The sequence below is a fragment of the Suncus etruscus genome, chromosome 18 (assembly GCF_024139225.1).
Source record: "Suncus etruscus isolate mSunEtr1 chromosome 18, mSunEtr1.pri.cur, whole genome shotgun sequence".
Lineage (NCBI taxonomy): Eukaryota > Metazoa > Chordata > Mammalia > Eulipotyphla > Soricidae > Suncus > Suncus etruscus.
In genome coordinates this window covers 2,226,627-2,242,003 of record NC_064865.1, presented here as the reverse complement: position 1 = coordinate 2,242,003, position 15,377 = coordinate 2,226,627, and the positions used below count along the sequence as shown (strand labels likewise).

General features: G+C 47.6%; 1 protein-coding gene across 2 annotated transcripts in view; it reads right to left on the bottom strand.

Annotated features, from left to right (window-relative positions):
- Window positions 1-340: 340 nt before the first annotated feature.
- Window positions 341-15,377, bottom strand: part of BICRAL (BICRA like chromatin remodeling complex associated protein) — a 43,170-nt gene continuing 28,133 nt past the window's right edge. Inside the window, exons 6-12 of one of the 2 annotated variants that reach the window (XM_049764909.1) lie at window positions 15,017-15,122; window positions 14,152-14,252; window positions 9,430-9,491; window positions 8,568-8,713; window positions 6,132-6,226; window positions 3,720-3,822; window positions 341-1,697 (exon numbers count right to left, since the gene is read on the bottom strand). In XM_049764909.1, the coding sequence (XP_049620866.1) occupies window positions 910-1,697; window positions 3,720-3,822; window positions 6,132-6,226; window positions 8,568-8,713; window positions 9,430-9,491; window positions 14,152-14,252; window positions 15,017-15,122 (1,401 nt within the window). In that variant the 3' untranslated portion in view covers window positions 341-909. The remainder of the gene's footprint in view (window positions 1,698-3,719; window positions 3,823-6,131; window positions 6,227-8,567; window positions 8,714-9,429; window positions 9,492-14,151; window positions 14,253-15,016; window positions 15,123-15,377) is intronic. The other variant, XM_049764908.1, reaches the window with a different exon arrangement.

Sequence of the window (15,377 nt, the reverse complement as noted above, 5' to 3'; positions counted from 1 at the left end):
ATATATGCTTTTACATATATACACAGTGTGTTCCTCACGGCTTTCTCCCGGCCTCCCCGATACTCCGAACCATTTCACTGGTTCCCACTTGCTTTTATTTAGCCTGGGGAGTGTTTCGTATCATGCTGTCACTACTAGGAGCAGTGCATTCCTCAGACAGACTCAACAAGGCTATGCTGTGGAGTCTGAGTTTCTGCTCAGGAGCTTGGGCAGAGAAGGGGGTGCACTGAGCACCAAGGCCTGAGCCAGGAAGCCCGCAGCTGCCTGCTGTGCCCTTGCACCTGGACTGCGAGGAACCAGGGAGCCATGGGCAGAGTCGTGCTCAGAGCCAGCAGAGTGGGGGGACAATCAGCTCATCTACCCTCTCACCACAGCAACAGGTAAAAAAAGAACCCCCAAAAATGCCCAAACCAAAATTTGCAGCTGAAGTGGGATATTCTTGGAAAGCAGCTTCTATCAGTCCTGTTTAATCTTCTTGAATCAGCTGAATCTCCTCAAATGACTTATGATTGTCAAATTTCTACCCAGGGCCAAGAATACTGTGATGTCTTTGAGTTACAGTGTCCTTCAAAAACCAAAAACCAAAAAACAAAAAAACAAAAAAAAGGAGAAAACGAGACAAATAGCCAACAATAAAAAGAAAGACTGCAAGCACTTTCATAACACTTGAAATGTGTTGGCCCTAATAGACTGCATTCTAACAAGGATTGCTTTTACTAAAAGATCTCCCTGTAACCACACGAGTATTGCTCTTAAACAAATAGGGAATTTGAGATTAGAAAGAATAACCTGTGATGAAAGATCGAGCAGGCTGGAGACAGGAGACCAATTCCATTTGCTTTTGCCAGGAAAGAGTGTAACTTGTCCGGGGTGGGGCCTGGGGGTGGGATGGGGGCAGGACGGCTGCTATTAACACTCTAAGATGCTATTTACAGCTGCTTCTAAAATGGAGTCCGTTTCTACAACGCCTTCACTGTGGTCCGGGATGAACTTTTCCAGGCAATTTTCCTGCGAAGCCATTGGAGAAAAGTTGGGGAAATCTAACTCAACAGAGCCGCTAACCGTGGGGTCACTCTGGGTCTGCCGTCCAGCCTTTTTGAGTTCCAAGATGTTCTTGAAGGTCGTTTCTAGACTCTTGGTGAGCTGGAGGTCAGGCTGGGGCTCGCCTGCCCCTTTCATGATGTCTGTGTGTAAAACTTCATTCTTTGGAGAACTCCTCAGTGTTTTGTCCTGGAAGGAATTGCTACGTGTCATCTCCAAGTGAGAATCGGCAAGGATACCCGAGAGTTTGCTCTCAGTAGCAGGATCGGGCCTGGAAGAGGCTTTCCGGTGCCCCTCAGCGCCAGGGGAGCACTCACTGGCCTTCGTGGAGTCTCTCTGACTGCACTTCTCTTCCGATGCACCCCGGTACTGAACTAAGCCCCCTTTGTCAAATTTCAGTGATCGGCCGAGGCATTCCGATTTTTTAGAGATGTTTCCTTCTGCGGAGACCACAATGTGATTAGGCACTGGATGAAACTGGTCATGATTCGTGGGTTCTGCTGCGCCGGGTTTGGCTCGGTCTCTGCTGTGGGCCTTGGGCGTCAGATGGAGAGAGCTGGGTGTTTTACCGCCACGCTGGTCACTCCCGCCAAAGTGCGTCTCAGGGGCAGCATGATCAGGTTTGAAGGAACAACAGAAATCAGCCTGGAAGCCCTCTGGAGATGGAAAAAGAAAGAACACAGGTGAGTGAGTGAGCGAACTGGCCGGATGACAGACCCGGGATCGGGGCTTCGGCACCGCCTTTCCAGCCTGGTTTTCAGGTTCTGGACCTGCATCTCAACACCTGAGGAGGTGATGCAGAAAAGCGTGTTTTAAAAAATTGATTCTTGGGCCACATACAGTGTTGCTCAGAGGTTACTCCTGGCTCTGCACTCAGGAATCACTGCTGTCGGTGCTCAGGGACCGTATAGGATGCTGAGCAGTGAAACCGGGTCACTGCATAGAAGGACAATGCCCTGCACTGCTGTACTGCTGCTCTGTCCCCGTCCCAGAAAAGTGACCAAGGCTGTCTGGCCACGGCTTCCAGACAGAAGCTTTGGTCTCTTTGCACATGGTGACAAATGGGACAAGTTGACATCAAGGCAAAATGTCACTTTGTCTGGATCTCTGGACAAGGTCTGTTTGTTGTTTTTTTGTCACACCTGGTAGTCCTTAGGGGTCCATATAGTACCAGAGATTGAACCAGAGGAAGCTGCATTCAAGGCAGATGCCTTCCCTCCTGCACTGTCTCCAGCCTGTCTTGATCTCTCTCTTTTGTTGTTGTTGTTTTTTGGGTCATACCCAGCAGTGCTCAGGGGCTACTCCTGGCTCTGCGCTCAGAAATTGCTCCTGGAAGGCTTGGGGGACCATCTGGGATGCCAGGATTCAAACCACCGTCCTTCTTCATGAAAGGCAAAAGCCCTGCCTCCATGCTATCTCTCCAGCCCCTGTCTTGATTTCTTTTTTTTTTTTTTTGGTTTTTGGGCCATACCCGGCAGTGCTCAGGGGTTACTCCTGACTGTCTGCTCAGAAATAGCTCCTGGCAGGCACGGGGGACCCTATGGGACACCGGGATTCGAACCAACCACCTTTGGTCCTGGATCGGCTGTTTGCAAGGCAAACACCGCTGTGCTATCTCTCCGGGCCCCCTGTCTTGATCTCTTAAGAGGTTTGTTTATCCCCTTGTGAGAAAGAGAGGGAGATTCCTGTTCAAGAGAGAACACAGGCTTCTCTAGAATGGAAAAAGCAAGCAGAGACAGAGACAAACAAGCAAGATATATGTTTGAGGGAGAACACAGACTTGAAGAGCAAGCCTTGAATGAAACTTTACATTCTGTGGTGCCAATGATCAAACCCAGGGCTTTAGACATGCAAAACACTTTGAACCCAAAAACTTCTTTTGGGACTAGAAAAAAATAGATTTCTTTTCTTTCTCTTCCTTCCTCCTGTGCTGGGGATTAAACCCAGGGTCTCAGAATCCAGACCTGTGAAGCATCACTGTAATACTAAGCTGTATCTGAGCCCCCAGAAAATTTCTGAGGATAGTGGTGGTTTGTTTTTGAAACACATTTGGTAGTACTCAGAGCTTACTCCTGGTTCTGTGCTCAGGGGTCACTGGCAGAGTTGGGGAAATTATATGCAGTGCTGGCAACAGAACCAGGATTGGTCAGATGAAAGACCAGTGCCTTAACTCCTATACTATCTCTCTGGCCCCAATTTGATGAAATTTTATTGATGTGGAAATATTTTTGACTTGACTTAGTTACCGAAAAATGGCAAAGATTGATTGCCTGGCATGTAGTTGAGCAGGGTTTGATTCCTAGCATCCCATATACTTATCTCCCCTTGCATGCAGCCAACCTGTGTTCTATTCCTGGCACCCCATATTGTCTCGATGTCTTGGCATCCCATATTGTCCCATAATCACTCTGTCAGGAGTGAGTGATTCCTGAGTGCAAAGCCAGAAATAACCTTAGAGGACCACTGCAGAATGGTCCCCAAACAAACAAAAAAAAACAAATTCAATGAGAAAAAGAAATCACTTATCACTGTAAAATTCCAGTTTGAGTTTTGCAGCACAAAGACCTTCTCAGAACACTCAGATTCTGTGCTGAAGTTTTTCTTTCCCAGAACTCACTCTCTGACGCTCAGCCCAGCACCTGGTAGCGGCTCTCCTGGACCTGACTGATGATGCTTACCAGGGTCCACAAGTGCCAGGCGCTTGTCCCGGGAGAGAGACGCTCTTTCCTCCTGGTTGAACATCCGGTCGATCATCACCATTTCTGCAGAGGGGTTGATCCGCTGCAATGAGAGAGCTCATCGTTTCAGATGCCTTTTAAAATAATGCAAGCACCTGCTATCTTTGGAACCAACGGAGAATCTGGGGTCTCTGTTCGAGTCATGTCCCATTTCATAGCCTTTACCCTTCTCATGACAGATGCACTTTGTATTTTTGCAGTGGGGCTGGAACCCAGGGCCTCAGACATGTTCTAGGAATGTGGCCAGTACAGAGCCATCCTGTTCGTCTTCAAGTGCATTTTTAAAAATATCATACTTTGTTGGAGGTGAAAATATTTTATATGCAGACACAAAGTTCAAAAAGTACTAAATGAGATGTGAAAGGGAGAATCTACCCTCTCTATTTTTTGGGGGGCCTACACACAGCTATAATCAGGACTTATTCCTCACCCTGCATTTAGGGATCAGCCCAGTGATCAGTGCTTAGGGGTCATCTACAGTGCCAGGGATCAAACCTGGTTTTGATCTGTGTTGCAAAGCAAGTGCATCACCTGCTGTCCTGTACCTCTGGCCCAAGGCTCCCTTCTTCACTTCCCTGGATACTGTCTCCTTCTCAGGACCCTCCTAGAGTGCAGATACTTTACAAAAGTATCATCTTTCTTTCTTATTGGTCACATTAAGAAGAGCTAGAGGGCCACATCCCATTTTGGGGGGACCATGTAATGCTCGGGACTGAACTTGCAGCCCTGTACCTTTCTAATAGGAAGGAACTAAGTCTCTGGCCTTGTTTTAATTTTATTATTTTTTATTTTGGGCCACCCCCAGCAGTACTCAGGGGACCATATAGAGTGCTGAGGATAGAACCTATTGGCTGTACTATCTCTTCAGTCCTGAGAGTCACATCTCCTGGTACCTGGGAGCTATTCCCAACTTGGTGCAGGGGATGCTCATGGTGGTTTCAGGAGATCAGGAAGTGCTGGGTGTTAAGTCCTGGCCTCTTGTCTACAAAGCAGGTACTCCGACCTATTGAGCTGTCTCTAGCCCACTTGTTTCATTGTGTTGGGGTGTTGCGGACTGAACCCCTGGCCTCACACATGCAAGACAAGTGGATCTGTTATTTGTCTAAGCATGAATCTCAGGCACATTAATAATTTCTCAATGGAAAATAAGACAAACCCAACTTTACCCTCTGTCACCACCTTGTCTCTCAATTACTCTGAACAAGAGCACTGGAAACAGCTCCAGTCCGTCCCCTACCTCTGGATTGGTGAGAGGAAGGGGCGGAGGGGACAGCAGGTCCTGGCCTATATTCTCGCTCTGAGAATGACTCTGTGCCCTTGTGACTCTATGATGTTGGGCAACTGCTGAATGTCCTCATTTGGCACCAGGAAAATACAAGCAGAAAGGAGTGTGATCTACCACGTTAAGTGCAGTAAACCTTAGCTACTGTCTTCAATACAAACAGTGACAAGGGAGCTACCCTACGCTCCTAAATACTATGTTGGGGAAATCAAACTCCTTTGTTTTCTTTCTGAATTAGTAATAGTGACTGGCTATTAGTAATAGTAATAGATATGTTAATCTTATGTATTTCTTTATCGTTATTATTTTTTAATTCAAAGGACTTTTATTTTCTCCAATATTAGAAAGTAAGACTGAGGGGCCGGAGAGATAGCATGGAGGTAAGGCGTTTGCCTTTCATGCAGGAGGTCATCGGTTCGAATCCCGGCGCCCCATATGGTCCCCTGTGCCTGCCAGGAGCAATTTCTGAGCCTGGAGCCAGGAATAACCCCTGAGCACTGCCAGGTGTGACCCAAAAACCAAAAAAAAAAAAAAAAAAAAAAAAAAAGAAAGTAAGACTGATTATTCAATACTAGAACAGGTTTTTTTTTTTTTTTTTTTGGTTTTTAGGTCACACCTGACAGCGCTCAGGGGTTCCTCCTGGCTCTACGCTCAAAAATTGCTTCTGGCAGGCTCGGGGGACCATATGGGATGCCGGGATTTAAACCACCGTCCTTCTGCACGCAAGGCAAATGCCTTACCTCCATGCTATCTCTCCGGCCCACCAGTACAGGTTTTAATTCTCAATAATCCTCAGGCTACTGCTGTATATTTTAATCTTGGTTTTTGGGCCACACCCGGCGATGCTCAGGGGTTACTCCTGGCTGTCTGCTCAGAAATAGCTCCTGGCAGGCACGGGGGACCATATGGGACACTGGGATTCGAACCAACCACCTTTGGTCCTGGATTGGCTGCTTGCAAGGCAAACACCGCTGTGCTATCTCTCTGGGCCCTTAAAAAGTTCCCCCCAACTCCCATCCCTGCCTTGTCGACTTTTAAAATATACAAGAGCTTGGTGGTGAGAATCTTACCATGGCATCTTCGAGAAGTAGGCATCTGTACTTGTTAAGCATAGCTTGGGTCCTTTTAAGGAGCTGAGTGGCAACTGTTTCAAATTCATAGTCGACTTTAAAGAAAGAGAGAGAAAAATGGTAAGGATGAGCTCACCCAATATTTTTTCCACCCAATTCCTTAGGACTGATAAACCCGTTGCTCTGCCATATACAAACACCATTATTCTAAGACCATTTTCTCCTTGTCTTACTTCTTAAATTTTCTTCTGTTTGTTTTGGACCGTACTTGGCAATGCTCAGGGGTTACAAATACCCTTCGAAACAAGGGCTTTCATATCCTTAGGATGAATGAATAGTCTTTTTTTTTTTTTTTTTTTTGGTTTTTGGGCCACACCCGGTAACGCTCAGGGGTTACTCCTGGCGATGCACTCAGAAGTTGCTCCTGGCTTGGGGGACCATGTGGGATGCCGGGGGATCGAACCGCGGTCTGTCCAAGGCTAGTGCAGGCAAGGCAGGCACCTTACCTCTAGCGCCACCGCCCGGCCCTGAATGAATAGTCTTTACCAGTTAATAGCTTGATAAATTTGTTTTAATTTCTTGGGGGGGGGGCACACCATGTGGTGCTCAGGGGTTATTCCTGGCTCTGCACTCATGAATCACTCGGCGACCTTGGAGGAGCTTAGGGGACGGTGGAGACTGAACCTGGGTCATCCTCATACAAGGCAAGTAACCTATCAATTGTAATCTCTCTCCAGCCCCCATTTCTCTTTTTAGACGAGCTTTTCCTCAGTTAAATATCATTGTTTCTGCAGGACTCTTCCTCTCCATCTCCCAGCATGTGAGCACAGAAACAATCCAGCACTAACTTTGGTGGTGCTGGAATGGAAACTGGGTCTCATATATGCAAGGCAAGTGCTCTACCACTAAGCCACATCCCCAGCCTAACTTATTTTAACTGTGTGTGTGTGTGTTTTTTTTTGGGGGGGGGGGTTTTCTTTGTTTCGGTTTTTGGGTCATATCCAGAGGTGCTCAGGGGTTATTCCTAGCTCTGTGCTCAGAAATCGCTCCTGGCGGGCTTGGGAGACGGGATGCTGGAATTCGAACCAGTGTCCACCTGTGTTGGCTGCATACAAGGCAAATGTCCTGCGCTGTGCTATCACTCTGGCCCCTTATTTTAACTTTGAATAGAAAATAATGAAAACAGGGGCCAGTGAGGTGGTGCTAGAGGTAAGGTGTCTGCCTTGCAAGCGCTAGCCAACGAAGAACCACGGTTCGATCCCCCGGCGTCCCATATGGTCCCCCCAAGCCAGGGGCAATTTCTGAGCGCTTAGCCAGGAGTAACCCCTGAGCATCAAATGGGTGTGGCCCAAAACCCAAAAACCAAAAAAAAAAAAAAAAAAAAAAGAAAAGAAAAGAAAAAGAAAATAATGAAAACAGAACACCATTACTATCACCAATGAACTGAGTGAGCAGAGAATGACCTGCTTGTTGGGATGAATGAGGCCTTCACTCCCACCCAGAGAGAAAATGATGACATTTGCCCATCTGGTGGGACGCTGAGTTTCATGTGCAGGAGCTAAGTAGCTCACAGCTCTGTCCCATCTGCTGATCTCCAACGGGTCCACATTTTCTTTTTTGTTTTGGGGTTATACTAGATGCTCAGGGGTTACTGATTCTTGGCTCTGTGCTCAGGAATCACTCCTGGTGGGACTTGGGGGACCATATGTGGTGCCAAAGACTGAACCAGGTTGGCCAGGGGCAAGGCAAGAGCTCTCCTCACTGAACTCTTGCTCTGGCCCAGGGCTCACACTTTCTACTCTGCTGTTCTCCCACAGTCTTGGCACCCTTCTTGAAGACAGGATCTGGATCCTTTTCTGAAGCCTCCAGGAAATTCCCAGTGGACAGGCCAGGATCACTACACCCTCTGCTATGGCCTCGTGGTTGCTTAAGGCAGATCAGAACCTGACGGTGGCAGGGGAGGATGGTGTCAAGGAACAGGGGTGGGAGGTTGCCCACTGGCAATAGCTGTGCAGTGGACTGAGGAGATGCAGAACAATGCCCTCACCAGGGAGAGGCAGGTGGGCTGAGCCCTTAGCGGGGACAGGGTCTTTACCCCTGACCTTTTATGTCCACAGCACGAAGAACCACAATGTCCTAGGCTTACTCTGAAGCTTCAAAAACGCCTTTTTTTGAAGAACCCAACTATCTTATCTGTCTGATTTGTAACACGCACTGGCAGCAGGTGACTTCAACACATGCTCTAGCTATGCCTGAGCCACTGTGCCACTGCTGCCACTGGTCCAAGACAAACAACCTCATAGACGCAAAGCTGCGGGTGACAGGTACTGACATGGGGCAGCCTTCCCTCCACTAGAGTCAGCCCCAAGCTTCCACAGGGACTGGGAAACCAAAGGCGGGGGTTCCACAGAAGGGCTCGCGGGGTAAAGGCATTACCTTTCTTCAAGTCTTCCTCGGTGGGCATGGCGCCCTGGCACACATGGTAGGAGAGCAGCCTCTGCACGGCATCACTCAGCGAGTGGAACTGGCTTTTGTCCGGCGTCACAGCATGGGCTTGGTCCCTCTGTAACTGCTGGAGGATGCTTCAAAGGAGAGAATGCTGACATCAGTGTGCAGCCATGGCTAAAAGGGGTGCCCACATTCATGCAAAAAGGAGGTGGACAGGGGCGGGAAAAGGTCTGCTTTTCCTGTGGCACAATCTCCTGCACCCTAGACTGGGTCTAGAAGCTACAGATTCATGAGCCAGGGGCTTAGTCTCAGCAGCTCTGTTCCCACCAAGTACTCCTGTGAGGGTGTTTACCAGAGTGTGGCAGTGCTGCCATCTATATGATGGTGAAATTTTTTTTCCCGGGCCACACCCATTTGATGCTCAGGGATTACTCCTGGCTAAGCGCTCAGAAATTGCCCCTGGCTTGGGGGGACCGTATGGGACGCCGGGGGATCGAACCGTGGTCCTTTCTTGGCTAGCGCTTGCAAGACAAACACCTTACCTCTAGCACCACCTCGCCGACCCCAGATGGTGAAATTTTGGTACTAAAAAGTTTTTTATATCCTGCTTTTCCTGGGAGAGCCTTAGAGGTATATCCAAAAGGTGACACACCTTAATAACTAAGGTGCAAAAGTAGGCCTGATCTACTTTTGACCCACCAGATAGATATATCCTAATGGATATGGAATCTAGGAAGTAGATTTTAAAGCCTACTGAAGAAAATCTGACAAACTGTGATCTTAGTGCCTTTATTTGTAGGTGAGACATCTAGAGACATGCTTAGGGTGCCATTTCTGAGGGGGGACTCACAAAGCTCCTTTAGTCAGCTGCTTTGCTGCAGGCCTCTTCTGTCCTCCCGAATGACCATCCGCCTAAAGAAAAAACATCTCCAGTTATTCCCTCAGGTAGGAGAAATCAACAGGATAGTTACACAGAATGACCATCATGTGTCAACATTTTTACCCCTCTCCCTCATCAAAAGGACAAAAGGATAGGCTCAGGATGTTGAGTGTACCTGGCGAGAAACTAAACCAGATTAGCCCCACGCAGTGAACTGCATTGGATCACAGTGTCAGGGCAGGGGAACAGCATCTTGGAAGGATGAGTGTATTCCTTAAAGCCCAAATCCCAACTCCCTCTGGAACCCACCCATTATCACCCCGTCACTCTATCTATCTATCTATCTATCTATCTATCTATCTATCTATCTATCTATCTATCTATCTATCTATCTATCTATCTATCTATCTATCTATCTATCTATCTATCTATCTATCTATCTATCTATCTATCTATCTATCTATCTATCTATCTATCTATCCATCTATCCATCCATCCATCTATCTATCCATCCATCTATCAATCTATCTATCTATCTATCTATCTATCTATCTATCTATCTATCTATCTATCTATCTATCTATCTATCTATCTATCTATCGGTATTTGGGCCACACCCAGCTGTGCTCAGTACTTTCTCCTGGCTCTAGGTTCACTCTCGGAGGTGCTCAAGGACCATACAGGGAGCTGGAGATTGAACCTGGACTGGCCAAGGGCAAGGCAAACACCCTACTTCCTGGACAATTGCTCTGGCTCTATATAATTCTTCTTCTTTTTTTTTTTTTTTTTTTTTGGTTTGTGGGCCACACTCAGCGGTGCTCAGGGGATACTCCTGGCTGTCTGCTCAGAAATAGCTCCTGGCAGGCACGGGGGACCATATGGGACACCGGGATTCGAACCAACCACCTTAGGACCTGGATCGGCTGCTTGCAAGGCAAACACCACTGTGCTATCTCTCCGGCCCCTATAATTATATTTTTAATAAGATACAAGACATGGCAGTATGTTAATTATAGTTGGTATACTATATAGTAATTTTATAGTCAAATATATGTATATATACATATTGCAAAGTGATGATCACAATAAATTAACAGCCATTATCACAGATAATAAACTTCATAAGAACTTCTTCTTTTTTTTTTTTTTTGCTATACCTGGCGGCACTCGAGTTACTCCAGGCTCTGCGCTCCGAAATCGCTCCTGGCAGGCTCGGGGGACCATATGGGATGCTGGGACTCAAATATGGATCTGTCCTGGGTCAGCCGCATGCAAGGCAAACACCCTACTGCTGTGCTACCACTTCGGCCTATGAACTTCATACATATTTTTTGTCTGTTTGTTTTGGCCACACCTGGCAGCACTCAGAGGTTACTCCTGGATCTGCACTTAGAAATCGCTCCTAGCAGGCTCGGGGGACCATATGGAATGCCGGGGAACCAAACCTTGGTCCATCCTAGGCTAGTGTGCGCAAGGCAGACGCCTTACGGCTTGTGCCACTGCTCTGGCCCCATGAACTTCATATTTTTATAGAAGTATACATTTGTGGGCCACCAACTCCATGAACATGTAAAAATGCAATAAACTACTTAATTCATACTCCCAATAGTAAATAAAGTAACAAACACTTTTGGGGGTAGTGTTTGGTTTGTGGGCCATATCTAGTGATAGTCAGGGCTTACACCTGGTTCTCAGTGGTCAGGATCACTCTGGGTAGGGTCTGAGGGGACATACCTGGTGCCAGGGATGGAACCAGTTGGCCCTAAGCAAGGCAAATGCCTTAACTCCTGTATTTTTACTGTCTGGGTGGAGTGCAGTGCTCATACTGCAGGGAGTATGGGGCACCCATGTCAGGGTTTATTCATGTCTCTTCTCTCAGTGAGCATTCCTGGCAGGCTCTTGGGACCATCATACAGGTGTGTGCCGAGGATCAAACCCAGGTCAGCAACATGCAAGGCAAGCACCCTGCCCATTGTTTTATCACTCTGGCCCAACCCTATATTATCTCTGGCACCCACATTTATTTTTTAATTTGTTTTTAGGCCACACCCAGTGTTGCTCAGGAGCTATTCTTGGTTCAGTGCTTGGGGGACCATGGGTACTAGGGATGCCCTGTGAAACCCAAAGGACACACAGGACAAAGCATGTGATGAGCCCTTTGAGCCATCTCTCTGGCCCGGGAACCAGCACTCTCAGTGCCTGTCCTGTTACACATCATCAAGGTGCGTGATCTAACAAGGCTTTTTGTTTTCTTTTGGTGGGACGTGTTTGGGCCACACCTGGTAGTGATGCTCAGCTTTTACTTCCTGGCTCTGTGCTCAGAAACTACTCCTGGTATTTGGCTTGGAGAACCATATGAGATGCCAGGAACTGAACCTGGGTCGGCCACATGCAAGGCAAATGCCCTCTGTGCTGTGCTATTGCTCTGGCCCCCTAACAAAACATTTCTCTATCATATTGGCAACAAATACACCTGACTTCAGAACCTAAGAGCTGCACCAGATCCCTTTGAGAATACTGGCTGGATAGGCCCAGATTATAAGAAATTTCATTAATAAAAATTAAAAAAAGAAATTTGATGAACTGATAACATAGTGGATGGGCATTTGCTTTGCAGAACACCAACCAAGATTGATCCCCAGCATCCCATATGGTCCCCCAAGCCTGACAGGAATAATTTCTGAGCACAGAGCCAGGAATAACCCCTGAGCACCACCAGGTGTGGCCCCCAAACAAAAAATTTAAAACAAATTTATTAAGCTATTAACTGGTAAAGACTATTCATTCATCCTAAGGATATGAAAGCCCTTGTTTCAAAGGGTATTTGTACTTCGTTGTTCATAGCAACACTATTCACAAGAGCCAAAACACAGAGTCAAGCCACAATGTTAAAGAGCCAGGGATGTGACTCAATGGCAAAGTGCATGCCTTGAATCAGGAAACCTGGACTGATCCCCGGCACTACAGAAAAAGTAAAATAAATGAGGGGCCGGGAAGGTGGCGCTAGAGATAAGGTGTCTGCCTTGTAAGCGCTAGCCAAGGAACGGACCGCGGTTCGATCCCCCGGCGTCCCATACGGTCCCCCCAAGCCAGGGGCAATTTCTGAGCACTTAGCCAGGAGTAACCCCTGAGCATCAAACGGGTGTGGCTCAAAAACCAAAAAAAAAAAAAAAAAAAAAGTAAAATAAATGAAAAAGAGTATAGTTCAGCACAGAGCTAGAATATCTGACTACAAAATTAAATACTGATTAGGGTCAGAGAGCACTACAGGGTTAATGCATTTGCCTTCCACACAGCTAATCTAGGTCCAATCCCCAGCACTGATATGAACCCCCAAGAACTGTAAGGAGGGGCCGGGCGGTGGCGCTAAAGGTAAGGTGCCTGCCTTGCCTGCGCTAGCCTTGGACGGACCGCGGTTCGATCCCCCGGTGTCCCATATGGTCCCCCAAGCCAGGAGCAACTTCTGAGCACATAGCCAGGAGTAACCCCTGAGCGTTACCGGGTGTGGCCCAAAAACCAAAAAAAAAAAAAAAAAAAAAAGAACTGTAAGGAGAGAACCTTGAGTACAGAGCCAAGTGTAAGCCTTGATCATTGCCAGTTATGCACCCCGAAAAATATCTATTGGAAGATGAGTAGATAAAGAAGCTGTGTTATATATTATAGATCATACATATGAAGATATATATATATATTCTTAATGAAAAATAATTCTACTGTTAGAGAAGACAAAATGATACTATCTGGAGAAAATATTGATAGTACCAGAAGTGATTATGCTTAGTGCAGTAATTAAGAGATCATTAGCAGTGGCTTCACTTATATATGGAATATAAATAACTGGAGATAACAAACTGGCTTAACAACAAAACCAACTCCTGGACCCACTGAAAACTCTGTAGGTAGGGAGGAACCGGGGGAAGCAGGAGGGAGGAAAGGGAAGGGGGATATTTTGGGGTGTGATGTCCTTGGAACTTTGATGGTGGGTGCAGTTATCATACATAGGTAGAGGAGTGACGCTGGACCTTCCATTCTAGAGTACTGTAAACCAATGACCAATCAATTCAGTAGACAAACTAAACCACCAAAGCTTTGGTAAGCTGAAGCAACAAAAATAATTCCCTTCAGACCAGCAGTTTGATTTAAGACAACACAGCGATGAATCATTTCACCTATTCCTGGTTGCTACTGCAGGAAAGAAATTACAAACACAAACTCAGAGGCTAAAACCTGAGTGCACTTCTGAAAATAACGAAGGCTGTAACTCAACAGCAAACCACAATTTTTTATAGCCAGATGTTCTCTTCTTCAGTTCTACCCCCTTCTGCACTACACTTTCTGATAGCAGTGGCTCTACTAGGAATAAGTGGCCCAGGCCTATGTTCCCCACTCCCTGAGTCCCATCCCCGACCTAGCTGTGTGTTCTGAACACCCGACGTGTGCTGGCTGCTGCTGTGTAGCTGATGCATGAGAAAACAACAGCTGCGATGAAGGAAAGCTCATGTGGTGACCTTTGAACATGAACACAACCCAATCTGTCCAGCAGGCCCAGCCTTAGGGGTGTCTGGGTGACTGAGGAACTGCACAGTTAGTGCTGATGGAATGTCGGAGGGGACACTGGAAAGGAACACACACACACACACCTACTCTCGGTTATGCTAAGCACTGGGAAGGAGCTATGCAAATTTGTTCTACCTGCACAGCTGGCTGGCCAGGAGATGATCCAACTACTTTTTCCTGCTGTGGCTGAGTGGTTCCTAAGGATGCCGGTAGGACTTTGCTTCCAGAATCTTGCCCTATTAGAATTAACAGGTAAGACAATGTTCAGCAGAAGCAGTACATCAGGCCCTTAGCAGAACCCTCGAGTTCCAAGGACAGAGCTCACTACACATTCTCAAAGGAGTTTCTGTCTTATGGGTGGGTGCTCTGAGGAAGGAGAGCAGCAAATACAAGTCCTAGAAAGGCTCCAGAAGCAGAGGCCAGGATGATGGAAGCATATGTCTGGGAGAAGGGGAAGACAGACACAAGTGGATGGGAAGGAAAAGCTGTTGGTGCTATGGTTTCCAAATACCGTGGGTCTCAGGAACTTGGGGACAATTGCCTGTCAGCACCACCAACCCCCGCAAACAGTCCCAGCTTTACTTTACTATGGGAGGCAGGACAAGGGGACTTTGTCTGTGCTTCATCTCTTCTAGAACCTACTGAGCAGGGCTCTGCAAGAAAGGAGAGACCCCTCCACACGCACTTCATTTTCCCTCGACAGGGGTGGGGCTTTGCCATCTACGTGTATGAGGCAACGTGAGCATAGTTTCAAAGCCACCTGGGCCGAGCAACGGCCAGGCCGCTCTGTCTCAGCAGCACATTCCCTTCACAAAATGCCCAGCAGCCTAGCCTAAGCAGAAGGGCTGTGCTCCCTACTCTGCCTCTTCTTGAGGGCGCCGACCACCAGGGCACACTCTTGGGAGGACAGGCTGGGGCGGAGGAGAGCTGGAGCAAGCGGGGTGCATGCAGCATGAGGGGTGCGAGACCCTGAAGAGAGCGGACTCCAAAGGTGTCTGACCTGGCAGGGTGGTGCTCAGGAGGCCAGGGATCTGCGCTTGCCTCAGGCCATCTGGGGTCTTGGAAGCGGAAATGGGGGACGGCTGATTCAAACTCTTTTTCTGAGCCTGTGAAAAATATTACCAAGATGGACACATTAATGTCACTGACTGGACTCCTGGTGCGATGACTTCACACAACCACCAAGGCCTAGGGATGCCTGCCTGGCTTCACTTCACTGGAGCTCCGAAAGAAAAAAGTACTTGAAGAAGATAAGTGGCTTGGGCCCAGGGCTGGGGGGCGGGGATGGGGACACGGGCTCCTTCTGCCTTGCAGGTGGGAGGCCATGAGTTCAAGCCCTGCACTGCACCATGCTGTGGGGA